Below are 10,000 nucleotides of genomic sequence, written 5' to 3'. Positions count from 1 at the left end.
AGATTTAGGGGGAGTCTTGGTTTGAAGGCGAACAGAACAGAGCTAATTACCAGACAGGAAAACAACTGGACAGAAATAGTCTTTAAGGACACAGTGTTCTCGCAATTATCAAAGCGGCAGAAAAGATACTTCGATTCCAAATATCGAGTATTTGCCTTCACAAATACTTCAGAGGGAGTTGATAGAGTAGTGGGTGGGAGAGACTCTTGGAAGGACATAAAAAGAGCCTTGCTTTTAAGAGGTGCACCATGCAGCGAGGTCTTTATCATGAGACAAAACATCTCACTAAAACAGTGGTTCTCAACCTTTTCAGGCCGTGACCCCCGAAATAATCATATTTTAATTGGGGACCCCCACACCCTGACGAGCACTAATTGATTGAGGAATTACATTTTGTATAACACGGTTCTATTGTGAAAATAGCAGATCTACATGCTCACAACGCCTCGCGTTGCGAGCATGTAGATCGGCTATGTTCACAATTTCTGCCTCTAATATTTGACAATTTGCCCAATATTTAATTTGTTATTTTAGAGGTTGTCACTTTAGAAATGTAGAGATACACACTTAAACTTTATGTAGGTTTGTTTAATGCTGAGAGAGAAAACAATGTTGCATATTAAGTTAATCATCTGGGGACCACCAAAAATAATTTGGGGGGTCCCGACCCACAGGTTGGGAACCACTGCACTAAAACACCCAAACTCCTCTGGACTGAAACCGCCATGCTATTTCCAGTTCTTCTTTTTCCTGAGAACCTGAGGTCTACTGCACTGTCAGTGTCTAGCTTGTCTATATGCCTATCTCTATGTTGGTTTCCATATGGGTGGCCACTTAATCAGCTTTCCCAATTAGAATTCACCCCAGCATGACAAAGCCTAGTGCTGCGTCATGCAAAGCTGAATCTAATTACCAAACTATTGTTAACTGAACAGCAGCACGCCTTTTAGAGTTCCCCCCTGCTATTGGAGTCTTTGAATTTGAAAGATCAGATATAATAGTATGTCTTTTGGAAATTGCACTGGATACCCATGGGGCTGTGATACGACTTGGAAGAAATTGAAATTCATTTTTTTTACTGTCCATTATATGAGGAAGGAATTAAGACATTCTTTTTTGTAAATTGTCATCTATTTGTGTTTACTTTTTTTGGTTAGATGATTATGAAAGACTTTTTAGGTTTTAGGGAAAGGTATTTTCTTTTCTTTCTTTTCTCAGAACATGTATTTTCTTTTTTTTTTTTATCAGTTTTCATATGTAAGGCTTGGGAAAAATGTTAGAATGTCCTGAATGTTTGAAATAGAGTTTTTATCTCTCTCTCAAAAACAAAACAAAAAAAAAGTGCTTTTACTTTTGGTATTTTAAGTACATTTTATTTTTATGCCAACACTTTCATACTTTTACTCAAGTACATTTTGAATTCAGGACTTTTATTTGCAACAAAGTATTTATATATTGCAGTATTGATACTTTTACTTAAGTAAAAGAATTTAGTACTTTTTCCACCACTGCTCATAACTAATCAAACAAAGAAGAGCCTGGGATGAGAGGGACTGCTTGTAGAAATTATAAGACAGATCTGGTCATTAAGGAATATGCAGTAAAATGAACAGTCAATATTGGACTTGGTGGACTGGTGGATAAGACCATAACCTGGAAATGCATTTTTTATGCTCTTTCGCAATTGAATGTAAGTGGGTTAAGGTCTTTCAGGGTGACATTTTCTAAGTGGGTTAAGGTCTTTCCAGGTGACATTTTCAGCTGTGATTACCCAAAGTAATGAGATATTTTTCTCCACTCCTGTTAGGGTGATGGTGACCTTATTTATTTTAATTTCCTCTCTTCACAACGAGAGAAGAGAGCTTCTCATTGGTTTATCACATATGTCCATTGAAATTATATTCATTACATAGCGTGAAAAATAGTCCAGCCTGGGTTGAAGGTAGACTGACTCGCACTCATTAGTGTGAGGGAATAAGCCTGGTAAATCTGAGCTCCATTGTTTCTGATCTCCGATAATGTGCTGTTAGAGTTGTTCTTTGCAGAGTTGCAAGTTGCGACTCTTGAGTATTTTAAAAGGTCACAACACAAGGGTAAAAGAGACGTTAGCTACAGATTTGTAATAACTTTTTTTGTAAGATATATAGTAAGATAAGAAGAGTTTGCTAGTGGTTTCTTACATCAGTTCTCAACCTGTGGGTCGGGACCCACAGGTTGAGACCCCCCCATTTTGGGGGGGTCCCCAGATGATTAACTTAATGTGCAACATTGTTTTCTCACTCAACAGTAAACAAACCAACTTAAAGTTTGAGTAGTATAGAGGCAGGGCCGGACTTACCATTGGGCTAGGGTGGGCACGCGCCCGGGGGCCTCAGGGGAGGGGGGCCTCAAAAAAAAAAAAAAAAACTTTTTTTTTTTCCAAAAAAAAAAAAAAAAAAAAAATTTGGACCCCCAAAAATTTAGTAGGCATGATCGCAATCGCGAAATTCCATGTTTAACCCCCATACCAACCCCATCTTTCAAACATGGCAGCCATGTTTGTTTACATTTCAAGAAAACATAATGGCTGCTAGCTCATGAATGCCTGAACGGATTTCCATTCGGATTTTTTTGTTTGAAAGCTGTGAACAGTGTGCACACACGTGGTGCATGATCTAGGCATGGGCGTGCATGATCCGTGCACTATGAATTACATGGAAGTCTATGGAGAGGGAGGCGGTGTGGAACTTGGAAGCCATTTTGAAAAGACCCTGAATGAGTTAGACTGTTGTGTGGGAATAAACACCCGAAATTGATATAAAAAGCACCCAAAAACAGGTAAAACCCCAAAAAATTCGCACCCGCCCTATGGGCGGGTGGATACACTTAATTCCTTGCAACACCCTAGATATTAGTCAAATTATGCCTCTGCACACAGTCACATTATGCATGGGCCGGTCCGGAGGTGAGGTCACGGTGTGGTCAGGTGGACCGGAGGTGGAATTTTTGCGCGCGCACGAGGGCCTCTTTATTTCCCCTTGCCCAGGGGCCTCATGTCATATAAATCTGGGCCTGTATCTGCACATTTCTAAAGTGACAATTTAAGGACTTTTTAATACCTCTAAAATGACAAATTAAACATTGGCCAAATTGTCAAATATTAGAGACAGAAATTGTGAAAATAGCAGATGTAATGCCTCAACTCTTAGTGCTCGTCAGGGATATTTTAACTCGCCAGTTAAAATATGATTATTTTTGGGGGTCGCGGCCTGAAAAGGTTGAGGACCACTGTCTTACATTATACCTTTTTCCTCTGTGATTCTTTTGGAGAAAAGCTTTCTCGTCAGTGAACAAACCCCGAAGAAGATAAGATAAGATTGCACGATATAACAAAATGACATAACATAACATAACCGTGCATAGCTTCATTCACAATGCCTGCACAAATTCAGCAACTGTGCTCTCTGCCCGTAGAACTTCAACGCGGAGAACCCAAACTGTGTGGGTATCGAGGGGGTGCTCGAGGCCTACTTCCAGAGTCTGCGCAGCGTTCAGCTGTATGGCCCCACCAACTTTGCCCCCGTCATCAACCAGGTGGCACGGTGAGGCATGCCCACACACGCACGCACGTACGCATGCACGCACGCACGCACGCACGCACGCACGCACGCACGCACGCACGCACGCACGCACGCACACACACACACACACACACACACACACACACACACACACACACACACACACACACACACACACACACACACACTAAATTTACATCACTTGTGGGGACATTACATAGACTTCCATTCATTTTTATGGGTTAGGGTCCTGTGGCCTTACCCTAACCTCTATCCCTAAACCTAACCCCTAACCCTAACCCTAACCTTAACCATAACCCTAACCCTAACCCTAACCCTAACCGTTGTGGGGACCTACTATTTTGTCCCCACACTGTCAGAGGTCCCCTGCAGGTGACTGTGTGAACATGCGTTTAGTCCCCATAAGTATAGCTAGACAAACTCCACACACACACACACACACACACACGTTTCACATGCGCGTCACTTGTCTTTTTCCATCAAGGGATTCCAGTTACTTATGCATGCACATTATGTATTCATGGTGCAATACATGAATACATAACACATATCTGAAGACATGTGGAATGCGGAATGCTCCCCCCCCCCCCCCCCCAAAAAAAAAAGAGTAATCTGGACTGCAGTCTCTCCATTTTCTGCCGCAGTCTTAAAACTCTTCAGACTCCACCTCACCCCTAACCAATTCCTTGTATCACTTCTTGATGCCTATTATTTTTTGATAAATGCTATACTATGCAGATGTATGCTGGTTACTTGTGCACATAGGCTATGTCTGTATTTCTGTTATAGCATGCTGTTTAGACATGCAACGGTTGATGTTTACCTGGTATCCTAGTTACTTTGTAGCAATGTTTTTTTTTTTCTTTCTGTTTACTTGACCTCAATTTTGATATAATCTCCCTTTAGACTTAATTATTATACTAGCAGAAAGAAAGTAATGATACATTAATAAAGAATCAGCACTGTAGTACATGGTGGAGCGGGATTAGGAAGAACAAGTGGGGTAAAGAGGGTAAATACATTAATATACACTATTTTGTAACACAAAAAAGAACAGTGTCAAATATGAATACATAATGAATAATACATAAACAAATATGAAGGTAAGAGAGGAAATAAAAAGCATGTCCCTTAGCAGAGATTTGTGTTTTCTTTGGTGTACAGTATACGATTCCCATAACCACAACCACAAAAAAAAAAGAAAACAGTAAGTCTAAACAAACAGTAAGTATAAAGAAGGCGCAGGGGAGGGGAGGGTTGGGCTAGGTTAGTTTTTTTTTACCAGTTGCGAACGGCTGCTGCCTGTAAGTGGTTTTTCAGGGCAAACTCATAATAATTGGCTTAGTGAATCTACACACACCCCTGGCTCAAATAGTCCATGCATTCTTAATAACAACACTGTATTGGCTGGGTCCGTTGGCAGGATTTTGGACTGAGCTGCCGAATCCCCTGTGTTAGCAATAGAGAGTAGAATAGTTTGTCATACAAGAAAGCTGGTTCTCATGAAAGTTTTATTCCACTGTTAGGTTCCCAGTGGTGTAATTCCACTCCAAAAACAATGGGATTACATGCAGAATCCACCAAAGCATTCATGTAAGAATGAATGCAGTTATTTGAAAGAATAATAGACCCTTTTGACAATAGCCGTAGTAGGTATTACGCCCAGTACACACTAATGATTTGCAAAGCAAGAACACTGTTGCAATATGTTGCAGAACCTTGAATCTTGAGAGAATAACTTGGGACTGAGTTACTATGGCCCAAGGCGGAGGGGCCTTAATTATTATATACTTTAGCTCTGCCACACTGTGAGCTTGTATATCTGCTATTTTTGAAAATGTGTGCAAATCTTTGAATATATGTATTTTTTTAAGCAAGCTGGAACTACTAAATATTTTGAGATGGGGAAACATTCAAAAAACCTTAGAAGGATTTGAAATATTCAAAGACTAGCACAAATGTTCTGGATTTTTCAAAAATAGCAGATCTACAAGCTCGCACTCGGTGCCACACTGTGAGCTTATCTGTTATTTTTCAATAGTTAAAGCACAACATAATGTGTAATAATGCGTTCCCTATGAAGAACACTCATGGGGGGCCCGCAGTGAATCCTTGTACCCAGGGCCCAGAATTTGGGTCTATATGGGCTGAAGCCAGGCTAGTTACTACGGATATGCCAGAATGGACAGCTCCTGTAGGCTACACTGTTAACTTCATGCTGGCACCTATCAAAAGTTTTGATAGGTGCCAGCAAAAGGGTTCATTGCTTTGGGAGTGGTTTCATCTGGAATTTTACTAATTTCAATTATCACTTCACTACAAACATGCTCTTGCACTCTTGTCTTTTCGAGGTGTTGAGTTTTTAATGGACTTTTCTGGTTAAGAGCTGCCGTCATATTTTTAGACACCTCATAAAGCAATAATACCCAGCACTTGGGGGGCGCTCTCCATTCCGACATGTCGCCACTCCGACATTGACTTCTTATTGCCGGAGTGGCAGCACTTCCATAGAGGTTAGGTTTAGGGTTAGGTATAGGGTTAGTGTCGGAATGGAGACATGTCGGAATGGAGACATACAACCCCAGCACTTATACCGACCGGATCAGAAACCCGAAAATGGTATTGATGCCTGCAGGCTACCCAGCTCTAGCTAGTGTGGTTGTGTTATCAAATGAACGTAACACAACTCCACTGTTTGATTGAGAGAAAAAGTGAGAGAGAGAGAGAAAGAGAGAGAGAGAGAGTGGGGGAGAGCTATTACCTCTGAAGTTCTGAACTGAGGGGAAACAGGGTCAAATATGCTCTATCCACATTCCCTCAGCCTCAGTGAAGTCATGCATGTGGAAGTGTGGTTGAGCAAATCCACACTGGAATACTCTTAGTCACATAACAACACACAGACAAGTCTGCCCTCTGGCACTCACTTGGAAAAACAAGAACCCTGCAGCCAAAATAGTCCATGGGCCATACGAGATGTCACTCTCGGAAAGGTGGCAAAGGGTACTTAGCATTTTTGAGAACCTCTATATCTGTAGATTATATTTTGGTCACAGCTAAATTGGTGTTATTGCTAAAGTTGTTGTCCCATCAACTTTACTATACAGGAAATAAATTATCTGCTTTAAGTAGCATATGAGGGGTAAAACTAGGGTTTTTTCATGATTCTGAATCATTGCAAGCATGTGTTTTGCATGAAAAACATTCCTTGGGCTAAAATGGCCCCCACAAAACTTGTGGGGTGATGACTTATCACTGTTCATCACTAAACCATAGTTTTTTTGGATCGTTTTTAGCCCAAGGAATGTTTTTCGTGCAAAACACATGCTTGCAATTGATTCAGAATCATGAAAAAAACCTTTTTTGACCCCTCATATGCTACTTAAAGCAGATCCATTTTTTGCATTTTTTCCCCTGTATAGTAAAGTTAATGGGACACCAACTTTAGCAGCTGATAACACCAATTTAGCTGTGACTCAGGGAGGGTTATCATACCAAAATATTATCTGCAGATATAGAGCTTCTCAAAAATGCTAAGTAACCTTTGCCACCTTTCCAAGAGCGACATCTTGTATGGCCCATGGACTAAAAGTATGTCATGGCAGGATTGCGTTGATTAGAATCTGTACTCTGTAAATGTGTTGTTAGCGTAAACCTGTCGTCCTAGTGGCATTGTTTGAGTAACAGAGTTCAGAGCTACGGAGTGGCAGAATAAATATCTGTCGCAGCAGCAATGGATGCAGCAATTATATTATTGTTACACAATGTTCTTCTTCACAGCATGTTAGTAGCAGAAGGCATGCCCCAATAGTCTCTGATGCAGTAAATATCAAACTGCGTTTTGTCTGCGCGTCTCCCTGTTTGTGTTGCAGGGTGCGTTCATGTGTGCACAGCATAGGCTACAATGGTCACCAGCACTTTCGCCTATAACATATTCGCCTACACGCATTTGGTCCTTTCACCTGGCATTTTCACCTTGGAGGAGAGTCTTTTCACCTACCTGTCTGAGCCATTTCACCTACCCTCAATTCTGCTGTCAGACTGTCCATGTTTGCAAATTATCTCTTTGTCATTTAAATATTATAGTGACTGTGACAGTGGTGTCAAGTGAATCTAACAGTTTACTTGACATTTATTATTTACATCACATTTTATTCCTAAAAAATGGCAAAATAGTTTTTTATGCCTGTTGACAGGCAAGGTTGATTCTATAGGCCTACTTAGGTGTAGCATATCTTATATAGACCTACATATATATATTTTGTATAGCCTAATGTTAAAACAATATAGGCCTACAATACTGTTCATTTTACAATACTGTTCAATACTGCACCAAAGAATGTATAGTATCGGGACATGGATTAATTAATTATTTGGGCGCACCTGATTCCAATAGCTCTGTATTTATGTGATTACTATGGAGTGCATAGGATAGCCGTGTGTAGGTTTGACATGTAACACCACTGTCACAGTCACTATAGGCCTAATATTTAAATGACAAAGAGATAATATGAAAACATGGACAGTCTGAGGGTAGGCGAAATGGCTCAGACAGGTAGGTGAAAAGACTCTCCTCCACGGCAAAAGTGCCCCGCGAAAAGACCTGGCGAAAATGTTATAGGCGATTATGCCTGACAACGCTACAATAGGTGTGGCAATCTCTCTGTCATTCTCTTGCTGGGGTGTGCAGTGCGCACGCCTCTTAGGTATATCGCCATAGGCCTAGGTGTAGTGAAGATTGACGCTAATGGCCGGGTGTAGTAGTTTGCGAGATAGCTCTGGACACATAGACACAGGGATGAAAACATAATATCTCCGGCAACGGCCTTTGACCTGGTGGAGATAATTAGGCTTAATAAGCTGTGGCATATGCATACGTGCTGTATGCATCTTCCTCCATCTCCCTACAAACTCCACATTTCTCCTCTCATTTCCAGTATCTTCTCTCCCAGCCTACAACTTCAAAGCTCAAACATAGAAGATTTGATTACCTTTTTTTACGCTTGCCATCAGATTGTTGATTGCTTGTTGAGACTATGCCATGTATTCATTTTGCCTCCGGAAGGCTTGCAAAGTGGAACACTCAATTTTAAAATCATTTGTAATTTTGTTCCCCAACTGGCAAATTACATGAGCATGAAATTGAAGCTAAACTGTAGCAGCGATCTTGAGATCAGAACAATGCAGGTGGCTACTCTACTTCAAAAGAACCGTGTGTTTGAAGAACAACACCTTGGGTGCTTTATTCACTGATCAATGGATCATGTCAGGAAGATATACGTCTGGCATAATCTGTCCAAAACGCTCATACGCGCGCGCGCCCCGCATACGCACGCATACGCACTGACGCGCGCGAAACGGCTTGGTGTAGTCCGGCCGTCACTTTAGTTTTGTTTATTTTGGTCCTTTAAACCAGTGGTCCCCAACCTTTTCAGGCCGGGACCCCCAAAATAATCATATTTTAACTGGGGACCCCTCCACCCTGCATAAGCACTTGGAATTGTAGGAGTTGGCATTGCATTTAGTTTGACTCGATCTATACCATTGTGAAGATAGCCGATCTACATGCTCACAACGCCTCGTGAGCATGTAGATCTGCTATTTTCACAATTTCTGCGTCTAATATTTGAAAATTTTACTAATGTTTGACTAGAGTGAGTAAATAATGTTAAAATGTTGCTAAACATCTGGGGACCCCCCCCAAAATAATTTGGGGACCCCTCTGAGGGTCCCGACCCACAGGTTGAGAACCATTGCTCTAAACAAACACGTATAGTACAGTACATACCAGTAAAGCAGCTTAAAAGGTGTTGGCTGAAGCCAAAGCGTATTTTGCCTACCCTCTTTATTTTGCCTATCCACGAGTTTCCAACGCCCCATAGTGCATTGTGCAGACGTCTGCACCGAGCTTCCGTTGCCGATTTACAAGCTCACAACGGCTTGCATCTGCGACGCGACGTGAGCTTGTATGTCTGCTGTTAAACCCGGAAGTTTGGTCCCGATAGTCTCCAGTAAACTCCCGCGGAAACTTGTGGATACTTCTCAAGCACGGAAGGTGGAGGATATGCGTTGTTTTAGTCTTTGAATGTATTTGTACCACCCATGAATGTATTATAAAGTTTTCTGCCCAGAAAACTCCAGTACAATGGGGCAAACGTTTTTAATCTTCCCTGATTTCACAACTGAGGTGTTCAATCAAAGCAAAGTGTTCGATGAGTTCAAGAAAATATGCAGGTCAGCAAATCTCTGGTGTATGGCTTTGGACACCTGGCCAACTTTTGCAAAAGGTGGCAAAACATTCTCACTCCAACTCATCAAATACCATACATCAGCTTGGTCAAATGCCCCAGGTATCTTTTTCCAACTCTGTGAGCGCCCTCTAGTGTCTTTTTATTTTGATGCCAGTTGTGCTCCAATCTATT

General features: G+C 41.4%; 1 protein-coding gene across 1 annotated transcript in view; it reads left to right on the top strand.

Annotated features, from left to right (window-relative positions):
• Nucleotides 1-10,000, top strand: part of LOC308287194 (copine-9-like) — a gene marked incomplete at both ends in the record, with an annotated part of 140,297 nt that overhangs the window by 116,710 nt on the left and 13,587 nt on the right. The window contains 1 exon segment of the mRNA XM_080728312.1: nucleotides 3,454-3,581. Coding sequence (XP_080584438.1) covers nucleotides 3,454-3,581 — 128 coding nt within the window.

Source organism: Nannobrachium achirus (genome assembly GCF_963921795.1).
Source record: "Nannobrachium achirus genome assembly, chromosome: 6".
Lineage (NCBI taxonomy): Eukaryota > Metazoa > Chordata > Actinopteri > Myctophiformes > Myctophidae > Nannobrachium > Nannobrachium achirus.
This window is presented reverse-complemented; position numbering and strand designations above follow the sequence as displayed.